This window comes from Uloborus diversus, chromosome 4 (genome assembly GCF_026930045.1).
Source record: "Uloborus diversus isolate 005 chromosome 4, Udiv.v.3.1, whole genome shotgun sequence".
Lineage (NCBI taxonomy): Eukaryota > Metazoa > Arthropoda > Arachnida > Araneae > Uloboridae > Uloborus > Uloborus diversus.
In genome coordinates this window covers 189,571,382-189,584,405 of record NC_072734.1, presented here as the reverse complement: position 1 = coordinate 189,584,405, position 13,024 = coordinate 189,571,382, and the positions used below count along the sequence as shown (strand labels likewise).

Here is a 13,024-nt window from a genome sequence, read left to right as displayed (position 1 = left end):
GGCATTTCATCATTTGTGATGTCATCGACAGAAGCATAAACAATGAAAGTTCACCGATTAAAGTAATTTTTTAAAAATATTAAAACTTAGTCAAATTATTTAAAAAATGGTCAGATCCCATGTTTTTAAACATGCTCTTCAGAAAAAAATACTTTGGAAACGACTCCATTCTATAGATGCCTCTATTTGAATCCATTGTTATTGAAGTTGCCTTTGTTGAGAAGAAAACATTTCAGTATGTGCAATGCTATTCGAAGTGACCGACAAGTGCATCAGTGAATATTATAGTTTCTATTCGTGTGTAGTGCAGCCGTGCAACAGTTAGTGCACAACAGAAAGTTTTTATATTCTAGGGAAAGAAAGACTCTACAAATAAATCACGATATGGATTCGAATCTCAAAAAATCTATAAATTTAGCTACAGATATTGCAGAAACAATACATAAGAACAAGTTCGAAAACGTATTTAAAACAGATAATATAATTGAAAAATTAACATCTTGTAATTAAAAAAATGTTTGAAAACAAAAACAGGGCCGTCCGAAGAGCAGACAGCGCCCGGGGCGAAAGTTTCCTGGAGCCCCCCCCCCCCCTATACACACAAAAAAATCAAGTTAGTTTTAACATCAATGCATAATAGATACTTATTTTTTTTACACATTAATGAACAGAACAGTCAATGGGCTATGCATAATACAAATTAAAACAAAAGCAATGAATCTGTTTCGAATATTTGTGAAATATTAATGCCCCAAAAACTTTGAAAAAAGGGAAATGCTGAAAATCCAAATATTTATCTAGTAAAATGTTATTCCACTAGATAAAAAACAAACAATCAAAACTGAGTTGGTTATTCATATTGATCAAACTAAGAACACGAATAAATAATTTGATGATTATAAATAGAAAATATCGAAGTAAGTTACATCAAAATCAAATTTCGATCTGGAATCATCTAATTATTCTTTTCAAGAGTTTTTTAGTTTTACTTGTACCAACTTAATACCAGCTTTCATATAAAGCTGTTATTTTTTTGCATCAAATACTTGTAAGTTTTAAGGAGAAGCTCACAAATACTCAACAACATCGAAAATCGCTCAGAATGGCGTTTTTGGAGCTCTAATTTCGAAAAATCACTGGCCCTAATATTACAAACTATGGCCTTAGAAATTGCATTTTAAGACTTGAGTTTAAGAAAATATTTGTGCAAGGGTCCTCATGCCGCCTTTCTTTAATATCAAAAGTAATGGATTTTTTAAACGACTTACAAAAAAATTGAACAGCCCCAGAATGTAAAACATTGCTTAAATTTTTTGAACCATAATTTTGAACAATTTTCCTGGGAAATGCTCCAGATCCTCCTATCCATAAAATCTCCAAAGTTTGTTTAAAGTTGCGTTTTTAAAACTTCAATTTCGAAAACTTGCAGGGGGAGAAGGAATTGATTTTAATCTATTTAAAAAAATAATCGATCGGAAAGAGTCTCTGAGGCCTTACCGTAACATCAATAAACATCGCCTATAATCGCGTTTTTAAGGCAAAAATTGCGTTTTTAAAACTAAATGCTCCAAATTTTGACCGAACAGCTTTTGACCTTTTTACCTATCCGATCAAAATGATTTTTTTTAATAGGTTCCCTTAAAACTTTTTTATGGTTACGCCACCCTTAATTTTATACAATCGGGGCATTTTATACGATGAGGGGCGCCGCAAAGCGTCCCTCGTGAAAATGTCGTTTTCGTGTGAATATCGTCGTGTTCCGTCAAAACTAGGGGCGCCTTACGGCGCCCCCTCATTTCATGGCGCCCGGGGCGATTGCCCCACCCTCCCCCCGTCGAGACGGCCCTGAACAAAAATCATCCTTGCAGATTGATATCTGTTGATGAGAATCTTCAAGTGTAAAGAAGGCGAGCCGATCATTTGACGAAAAGTCTGCTGCTTACTTACTTAATTTTGAATATAGATTTCTGTATAACGAATAAATACCTTAGAGCAATAATATATTGCTCAACACTGTTGGGAATCGAATCACTCTTTTGATTTTAACTCTTATCAAATTATCCAAAAATGCCCCAATTCGTCGGATCTTGATTTTTGGGAATCTTTCCACATCCTGAGGAACCGTTCTAATTTAGTTAACGATCTTACTTCAATTCCCTATTTTTCTTCTGTGTGGACTCCTTTGTTAAAATTTGTTTAGTTTCTCTATTATTTTTATGTATACGGTGTACATTTCTTACTTTTATTTTTTTCATTTTTTGCTTTCTTATCTCGTTTTGTGATTAACTAATTCCAATATGTTTATCCTTCACTTTGTTTTTTCCTGCATTTCTCCATTTGATACATTGCTTCCATACATAGTTTTTCCCGCTGGTAAATTTATTGCTAATTTATGCAGAGTGGTTTCATTTTTGGACTTTTTGCATTGTTTATGGGTTTTCTTGCAAAATTTATTACTTAACGTTTTTTTCCCGATGGAATTATATAATAAATTCAGCCTCCAGGTGTCATTTTATCTTTTTTGTTTTTGGTTAATTTCTATTTTTTGATATTTATACTATCTCCTGTTCCACCATTTGGCTTTCCTCGGATGACTTTTCATCCAGAAGCTCACACTTCTTAGCATTGAAAAAGGTGTTCCTTGTAACACCAAAACACGTGTCTGCAATAATTTTGCAATTTTTGTGCTTCACAACGTTGGACTACTAACTGTTCTAATAGATTTCTGTGTTCATCCGTGTCTGAGTGTAGGAGCAAAACGATATGAAAAGCAGTGGAGTGTGTGCTTATATGAATCTAGTTTGAAGGTATTTGAAAACTTATGCGACATTATTTTGTGTACAATATCAATATATTTAAGTACGAGAAAGAAAACGTAAGAATAACTTGACAAATACATTAAAAATTCATAATTTCATTGTAAAATTAACATTTTGGAATAAAATATGATCGAAACCAAAAATTTCTTGCAAAATAATTATAATGCGATCGAACAAAAGTTTTAAAAAAAGTGACAAAAATAGTTTTAAAAATTAGCATAAAACCAGCATTTTTTTCTCTCTTTGATCGTATATAATTTAAATATTCTGTTTTATTTATTTTTGCATAAAAATTGTCGAAGAGTTGCGTATTTGAATATGAAATTTATTCTATTTATTCATTCTGAAGAAAAAATAAAAATCATGTAAAACATTTTTTAAATACTTTAAGTTAACCTTCTCAACTCATGCGAAAAAATAAGTCTAATTAATTATTCAGAGTGCAAATAAAGAGCAAAGCAATTCTTCCACTAAGAGTTTGAAATTCTTTCTCATTAAAGTATTACATTTCCGACAGGTTAATCCGGACTGTAGCGGTTTAATTCACTTTCAAAGCCATTGTGGTGTTAAGAGTTAAAAATGGCTGAATTCCTTCACGCTTTGAGTCCTGATGTTTTAACGGATTATGTTACTTTGATGTTATCTTTCCTTTCATGCGAATCGCTGCTCTATTTTGCTTGAAGTTTGACACTTTAATTTGAAATCGCGATAACGCAGAAAAGCAGTCAGTGTGACAAGCTAAATATCGCGTTTGCGGGGGTTTATTATGAAGAAAACTATTCTAAAGATGTAGGTTTCGACAATCTAGATTTAAAAAAAAGTGATTTTTAAGGACAGGTGTGTGAGGTTTCTGTTACAATGCCTCCAACGGAACAGATTGTTATGATAGTCAAAGTAGTATGAATTAAGTCACATTGTTATGCTAGTCAAAATAGTATGAACTAGGTTATATGGCTATGAAAGGTAGCAGGAAGCAGACTCAAAACTAAATACACATTTTTTCTGATACTGGCTTATAATAAACGATATTTTATTTTTATAGCGCAGTAAAATGAATTTCCAATTAGTGCCGTAATTTTGTAATTTAGATTTCAAGTAACGTTACCCACAGACAAAAGTCAAGATATTCGTCGAAAACTGCACGAGCCTATTTGTTTTACGATACTAGAATAGTCTGGTGTGACCACGAATGGTTCAAAACTTTATTCTCTGTTTGAAAACAGATTCTGGGATTATTTAGAGATACTAAGACAAATCATTAATGCAAAAGCAGATTAGAAGGATCAACAGTCGGGGCCCATTCAAATTTTACGAGGTTCCTGATTCAACGAGCTGATGTGTGCATCACATGACTTCCTTTTACTCCAATTTAATGTCATTTTCTCATTATTGGCAGTTTTAATATGATTCAAAAGTTTACTCTCTGAATATCACCAACAATGGCCAAATTGAAACCAGATTTGAAAATTAAAAAAAAAAAAAACTTGGCGACCAAAAGACTGGCGATATATCGCCAAGTGTCCGCCAAATTATAACACCACTTGAGATTACATCGAAATAAACAATGATTTCCCCTCAAAAGGGGCAAAAGACCCCCTTTGGAGCATCCGAATGCAGCCAAAAAGGAAGGTGCACAACTAGACCCCACTAGGAGTCTACGTACTAAATTTCAACTTGCTAGGACATTCCGTTCTTGAGTTATGCGACATACATACACACATACACACATACGCACATACATACGTACATACAGACGTCACGAGAAAACTCGCTGTAATTAACTCGGGGATCGTCAAAATGGATATTTTGGGTATCTGTACGTTCCTAGGCACATATCCACGTGTGGTCGGGTTGAAAAAAAAACTCAACATTCATTCGGGGGTGAGCAAAATGGAAATTAAGGCCGATTTTTGGGTGAAAATGTTTTTGCGAATACAATACTTCCTTTTTTGTAAAAGGAATTAAAAATTAATGGGCCCTCGACTGTTCATTCATCTAATTTGTTTTTCAATTTATGATTTGTCTTATGCGTGTATCAGTTATAAAATGTTTCAATGGTGTAGTTATTCAGTAATACTTAATAACGTTCTAAACTACTGGGCTTACATTTTTTTTCTTTCTAGTCTTTTTGGTTTTTACGCAGCCGGGCATTTTGTTTTTATTTAATAATTATTTTTCCCTTTACAACGAGAAATAAACTTGAAAAGAAAATTTGCGCCAAATTTCTTGATCAGTAACACGCTGTAGAAGTCATAATTTGCTTATCTAGTCAATTTACCTCTCATTTTCTTCGAGTTCAATGTTTTTAACTCCTCCGCAGAGTCCAAGTTGGTGAAAAAACGTATTAAACCTAATAATCTATAGATTAAGTCAATTTACATAAACATGCTACTGTAAACAGAAAAAAATGTATTTTAAATTCAAGAGATTGAAATTTAAAAATACATATGGGAAAACTGTAAAAATACGTTACACAAATATAGAAAATTCTTCGTACAAAAACTTCTTGTTTCGCTAAGTCTCCATTCCTTAATAACTAGCTGCGTTGCCCAGTTTTGTCCGGTCCAACTTGAAAATACAAATTGTGTCAAGTGACGTATACTCAACAATCAGGCGTAAATAGAAAAAAAAACATCATGCAAGACTTCCCTTCCAAACAATGACGACACATATTAAAATTTTCTTTTAAGAAATTAAATCGAGAAAGATGGATTTAAAAAGCGTAACCATGGAAACACAAAATAAAGTAAGTTTAAGGAGTTAAAATGCGAAAGAAAATATATAACAATTTGAATGGAAATGCGATTTTTTGAACTTGATTTAAAAAGGTCTGTAACATTTTTCCTTTGGAAATAGAAGCTTAGTTTTTCGACCATAGGTCGATATAGATCAGGAGTAAAAAATGTCACTTTTCCCAATGGTGTCAAAAAGAAAACTGTGGGACCATTCCTTCACTTTTTATTGATAGATTTAATGAAGAAAGTAGTGCCTAAATTTCAGCTAAGCCTAAACAAATTCGAGCTTAAAAAAAACAAAAACAAATAACTCCCGCCGTAAGGATATTAGAGCATTGAAACAAATTGCTAGAACGCAGGAAATTCTACTATTTTCAACGATATATAATATTAATATAAAAATGTGCAAGTAATTTTTCACTCCCATATACAGGAATTTACGTGAAATTTGGGCCTAAATCGGAATAAAAAAAGAACTATTCATCAAATTTGTTTTTCGAACCGGTCTGCAATCTTTTTCAGGACTTAAAGGAACAAATTGTGAAAATTTCAGCGAAATCGGCCGGGTAGTTCTTGAGTTTTGCGAGTTCAAACACACAGATGCTTTTTGGAGACTTCATTTTATACTAAAGAAGTAAATTCGTACAGTAAGTACTTTAAATGGCTGTCCGGATTAAGCAAAGTCCGGTTTAATAGAGTCCAGATTAATAGGAGTTTACTGTATTAAGAAAGTTAGTTCTTGAGTTTTGCGAGTTCAAACACACAGATGCTTTTTGGAGACTTCATTTTATACTAAAGAAGTAAATTCGTACAGTAAGTACTTTAAATGGCTGTCCGGATTAAGCAAAGTCCGGTTTAATAGAGTCCAGATTAATAGGAGTTTACTGTATTAAGAAAGTTAGTTCTTGAGTTTTGCGAGTTCAAACACACAGATGCTTTTTGGAGACTTCATTTTATACTAGAGAAGTAAATTCGTACAGTAAGTACTTTAAATGGCTGTCCGGATTAAGCAAAGTCCGGTTTAATAGAGTCCAGATTAATAGGAGTTTACTGTATTAAGAAAGTTAGTTCTTGAGTTTTGCGAGTTCAAACACACAGATGCTTTTTGGAGACTTTATTTTATACTAAAGAAGTAAATTCGTACAGTAAGTACTTTAAATGGCTGTCCGGATTAAGCAAAGTCCGGTTTAATAGAGTCCAGATTAATAGGAGTTTACTGTATTAAGAAAGTTAGTTCTTGAGTTTTGCGAGTTCAGACACACAGATGCTTTTTGGAGACTTCATTTTATACTAAAGAAGTAAATTCGTACAGTAAGTACTTTAAATGGCTGTCCGGATTAAGCAAAGTCCGGTTTAATAGAGTCCAGATTAATAGGAGTTTACTGTATTAAGAAAGTTAGTTCTTGAGTTTTGCGAGTTCAAACACACAGATGCTTTTTGGAGACTTCATTTTATACTAAAGAAGTAAACTCGTACAGTAAGTACTTTAAATGGCTGTCCGGATTAAGCAAAGTCCGGTTTCATAGAGTCCAGATTAATAGGAGTTTACTGTATTAAGAAAGTTAGTTCTTGAGTTTTGCGAGTTCAAACACACAGATGCTTTTTGGAGACTTCATTTTATACTAAAGAAGTAAATTCGTACAGTAAGTACTTTAAATGGCTGTCCGGATTAAGCAAAGTCCGGTTTAATAGAGTCCAGATTAATAGGAGTTTACTGTATTAAGAAAGTTAGTTCTTGAGTTTTGCGAGTTCAAACACACAGATGCTTTTTGGAGACTTCATTTTATACTAAAGAAGTAAATTCGTACAGTAAGTACTTTAAATGGCTGTCCGGATTAAGCAAAGTCCGGTTTAATAGAGTCCAGATTAATAGGAGTTTACTGTATTAAGAAAGTTAGTTCTTGAGTTTTGCGAGTTCAAACACACAGATGCTTTTTGGAGACTTCATTTTATACTAAAGAAGTAAATTCGTACAGTAAGTACTTTAAATGGCTGTCCGGATTAAGCAAAGTCCGGTTTAATAGAGTCCAGATTAATAGGAGTTTACTGTATTAAGAAAGTTAGTTCTTGAGTTTTGCGAGTTCAAACACACAGTTGCTTTTTGGAGACTTCATTTTATACTAGAGAAGTAAATTCGTACAGTAAGTACTTTAAATGGCTGTCCGGATTAAGCAAAGTCCGGTTTAATAGAGTCCAGATTAATAGGAGTTTACTGTATTAAGAAAGTTAGTTCTTGAGTTTTGCGAGTTCAAACACACAGATGCTTTTTGGAGACTTCATTTTATACTAAAGAAGTAAATTCGTACAGTAAGTACTTTAAATGGCTGTCCGGATTAAGCAAAGTCCGGTTTAATAGAGTCCAGATTAATAGGAGTTTACTGTATTAAGAAAGTTAGTTCTTGAGTTTTGCGAGTTCAAACACACAGATGCTTTTTGGAGACTTCATTTTATACTAAAGAAGTAAATTCGTACAGTAAGTACTTTAAATGGCTGTCCGGATTAAGCAAAGTCCGGTTTAATAGAGTCCAGATTAATAGGAGTTTACTGTATTAAGAAAGTTAGTTCTTGAGTTTTGCGAGTTCAAACACACAGATGCTTTTTGGAGACTTCATTTTATACTAAAGAAGTAAATTCGTACAGTAAGTACTTTAAATGGCTGTCCGGATTAAGCAAAGTCCGGTTTAATAGAGTCCAGATTAATAGGAGTTTACTGTATTAAGAAAGTTAGTTCTTGAGTTTTGCGAGTTCAAACACACAGTTGCTTTTTGGAGACTTCATTTTATACTAGAGAAGTAAATTCGTACAGTAAGTACTTTAAATGGCTGTCCGGATTAAGCAAAGTCCGGTTTAATAGAGTCCAGATTAATAGGAGTTTACTGTATTAAGAAAGTTAGTTCTTGAGTTTTGCGAGTTCAAACACACAGATGCTTTTTGGAGACTTCATTTTATACTAAAGAAGTAAATTCGTACAGTAAGTACTTTAAATGGCTGTCCGGATTAAGCAAAGTCCGGTTTAATAGAGTCCAGATTAATAGGAGTTTACTGTATTAAGAAAGTTAGTTCTTGAGTTTTGCGAGTTCAAACACACAGATGCTTTTTGGAGACTTCATTTTATACTAAAGAAGTAAATTCGTACAGTAAGTACTTTAAATGGCTGTCCGGATTAAGCAAAGTCCGGTTTAATAGAGTCCAGATTAATAGGAGTTTACTGTATTAAGAAAGTTAGTTCTTGAGTTTTGCGAGTTCAAACACACAGATGCTTTTTGGAGACTTCATTTTATACTAAAGAAGTAAATTCGTACAGTAAGTACTTTAAATGGCTGTCCGGATTAAGCAAAGTCCGGTTTAATAGAGTCCAGATTAATAGGAGTTTACTGTATTAAGAAAAAGTGTTTAGACAGATCAAGTTGCATGACTACAAAGATGTTTTCGAAACGAATTACTTACGTAGGGTCGCATCCACGTGACAGTCGAGCATTGAGATCTGTGCTTGCTGCTGGGTATTCTAGTGCTCGTTCCATTGAACTCGGGGTCTTCGAAGAGGATTCCCCTCTCCCTGCACAGCCTGCGGAGGTAGTGGAACCCGAGGGGGGCAGGGGCGGTGCCACTGCAGTGGCTTCGGGGTCTGTGGGGGAGCCGTCCATTCTCCGGGGGGTGCTCGTCGGGCGGATCAGCCACAGACTGACCCATTCCAGCGAGAGCATGCGGATCAGGGAGAAGAACTCATACGGGAGCAGCTGAAAAAGAATGAAGTTTATTTTAAAGTAAATAGTACAATCAAGGGGAAGAGCACGTAAGGGGAAACGGAAAGAGAAGAATATATGATATACTGCCGTGTGAAGGTATAGTGCAGTACAGTCAACCCTCGTTTATCGCGTTTAATTTGTTCCAGGCTTTACCGCGATAACTGAATTTCCGCGAAGTAGGATTCCGTAGTTATAAACCGAATATTTTCCTTTTTGTGCACATAAAGCTTACGACTATTTAAAAAGATTTTTAAGATAGAGCACCCTAGAGATAGAGAGACATGATACAACATCCTTAGCCACCATTAAATTTGTAGTTTTCAATACAATGGTGTGCAAAAATTAAGGACGAAGTCGAAAAATTAGCATATCAGCTGAACGAAGAGGCAGAGCGGACAGAAAGACCAATCAGGAGATTAAGTACGGTAGCACATGCGCAGATATGCAGGCAGACGTAATGGGGGAGTGTCTGAGTAGTATAAAGCATGTTGTCGGTGTAAGGGTGTAAGATCAGTATTTCTGGCAAGGAGATTGCACGCCGTATAGCAGTTAAAATCACACCGAGTTTGCTGCCTCAGCGAGAAATGGGAATAATCAATCTGTTAGACGACATCTGGATGCTTTTACCCGAGGTCGAATCATTGGGAAGTTGGAGGAAGGCCGCAGTGTGACAAGTGTGGCTGCAGAGTTCGGAATTGCTCACAGCATCGTTTCACGACTTTGGAGACAATTTCAAACTACAGGAACAGCTATCCGAGGGTTCAGTAGTGGTCGTCCACGAGGAACCACACCCGCAGATGACCGGTATATTGTCTTACAGGCCAGAAGAAACAGGCGGCAGACAGCGGGAGAAATCGCTAGACACACGACACAGGCGACTGGACGACCAATATCGCGTTTTACCGTGGCCAAAAGACTGCACGGTGGTGGTCTGTTTGCACGACGCCCTATACGGTGTGTACCTCTAACGCCTGCCCATCGGAGAAGGCGTTCTCTGTGGTGCCGGGAACACCGGAATTGGAAAGACAATGAATGGGGACGAGTACTCTTTACAGATGAGAGCAGATTCAGTCTGAGTAGCGATTCTCATCGCATACTCATCTGGAGAGAGCGGGGAAGCCGCAATCATCCCTCGAACATCATTGAAAGGGACAGGTATGGAGGTCGCGGTGTTCTCGTTTGGGGAGGCATCATGCTTGGTAGTCGTACTGACCTTCACATCTTCGACGCAGGTTCAGTCAACGGGACCCGTTATTGTAACGAGATTCTTCTTCCATTGTGCGTCTTTTTAGAGGTGCTATGGGTCCGCAGTTCCTTTTCATGGACGACAATGCACCATGTCATCGCACAGTAGCTGCCGAACAGCTCTCGGAGAGTGAGGACATTGAACGTATGGATTGGGCCGGCACGATCTCCGGATCTCAATCCCATCGAGCATGTATGGGATTTTCTAGGCAGACACTTGGCAGCTCGTACCTTACCACCAGTAACGATTCGGGAGCTTCGATTGGCGCTGCAAGACGAATGGGCAGCAATGCCTCAACAACTCATTGACACCCTCATTCTCAGCATGGGCCGACGCTGTGAAACCTGTGTAGCAGTCGGGGGAGATCATATCCCCTACTAAAGACCGGAAGTTTCTTGCTGGACACCCATCACAGGGATGTTTCGACCTTCAGTCGCATTGCGCTCCATGCTACTTTTTCAATAAAGCTTCTTTTTATTCCTCTGATTTCTCTTTTAGTAAGTGTTGCTTACATTACACATGTCCTTACATATTGAGGATCTTACGGTATTAAATGTGTTGATTTGGAAAGCTTTTGTACAAAGTTATATTGAAAAATCCGTCTCGTCCTTAATTTTTGCACACCAGTGTATATTACACAAAATAATACACTAGACTAAAAAGATATCACGTTGTTAATTATTGGGAAATAAACTACACACACACACTTGTAGTTCTTACTCACTACTACTAATTTATGAAAATAGTTCAACCCGGTTGATGATGAATAATTTGCTAGTTAGTGATCGTATGTGCCCCTGTTTTTCCTTAACATTCATCCTCATTAATGGTATTACGTATACAACTGAAAAAGCTAGTACACTGTTGAACACCATCTGCACTACAGATGTATTTATCCCTTAGTAATGATACAGTGATTTATACTTTTCAGTTAGTGCTTAGCGGTTAAAATGAGGTAGAGATTCCTTCACTTTCTTCGGAGATTTTATACCTCCACTCCCGCAACTAGTTCAACTACAGCCCCTCAAAAGAGCTCACCTTACTTAAAAGACATACTTTGTTATACTTTTGTAGTAAAAGTTTACACGAGCGCATAAAAAAGGTAATTTACTATATTTGAAAAAAAAAAGAAAGAAAAAACCGCGATGTAGTGAAGCCGCGAAAGTCGAAGCGCGAAGTAGCGAGGGACGACTGTATCTGCAGTTTCATTTTTCTTTTTTTGCAGTTTTGTCATCTATTGTACACCGCTCAGGAGGAGCAATCACACAAAAGTGAAGAAACCGTTGTGAGGTTGGTTGTCTTACGAAGGCATAAAATGGAGCATACACATGTATTAAGATGCAATAATACAGCAAAAAAGAAGCAGAAAACATTTGACTGGGAACTTCACTCCTCTAGAACAGTGAAACGAACAAGAAATTATGCCTCTCCAACATCTTCTGCTACAGTTCTTTGTGTTTGCCCGGATTCCAGTCCCCCGATAAAATGTCAAGCCATGGAATCCGGTAAATTACAGTGTCGTGGCATTTTTCAATCAAAAAAAAAAAAAAAGAAGAACGGTTGAATTTGTACTTGAATTTATAAAATGGAAATTAAAGAACGGATTTGTTTACGAAGTAGAAAATTGTGCTTGCATCTATTGTTTGAAAGCACACAACTAGGGACCGAATACAATACCGGACCAAAAATTCAATACCGGTATTTTCTGTATTTTTAAAACGGAATACCGGTATTAATACCGATAGTCGAAATTTCTCTAAAGATGCTTCAAAGCATTTCGTTTCGTTCCCACATTTCATAATTTGTACAAAAATTATAATAGTTATGAAAACGTATTGTTAACAAATATAAAATGAAGGAACAAATGTCATAATAAAAAATCAATAATAGTAAAAAACATAGTGCATCCATTGAATTATCTCTAAGCCTGAAAGAAGTATATTTAAAACACATTCTAAGCATAAAAAGTTCACTCAAGTGAAAAAAGAAAAAAGAAAAAAAAATAGCAGAGAAATAATTACATTTAAGAATGAGTAGTACAATCAAGGAGAACTTTTAGGGAGAAGCTAAAAGAGAAAATATTTCGTCTGAGATAAAGATGTACAATCAAGGAGATGAGATCATATGGGAGGAGCAAAAAAATAATAATAACAAACTAAATACATGTTTGTTTTAAACGAATGGTTATCAGGATGGCAAATAAGATTTTATCAGAGTGTCAATATTAAAGTTAAATGAAATTCCATATCCTAGCCCAAAACCCAAAACCTTTTTATGCGTAGTAACCTATTAAACAATCTCTTTTTTCTGATAAATAATGAAAAAATCTGGAACCATAAAACAATATTAGCTAAATTAAAATATATATATAGTAAATATGTTACAATATAATTAAAACAATAATTTAAATTGTAAGCCATGACTTTTCAGAAAGTTTTTGCTTCATGTTATAAAAAGATTTTAAAAATCAATGGTACA

At 35.4% G+C, this 13,024-nt stretch overlaps 1 protein-coding gene across 1 annotated transcript in view; it reads right to left on the bottom strand.

The window, feature by feature from the left end:
* LOC129221486 (calpain clp-1-like) overlaps positions 1-9,244 on the bottom strand; it is a 44,587-nt gene extending 35,343 nt beyond the window's left edge. Inside the window, exon 1 of the mRNA XM_054855968.1 lies at positions 9,002-9,244. Within this exon, the coding sequence (XP_054711943.1) occupies positions 9,002-9,244 (243 nt within the window). The remainder of the gene's footprint in view (positions 1-9,001) is intronic.
* Between the last annotated feature and the right edge of the window lie 3,780 nt (positions 9,245-13,024).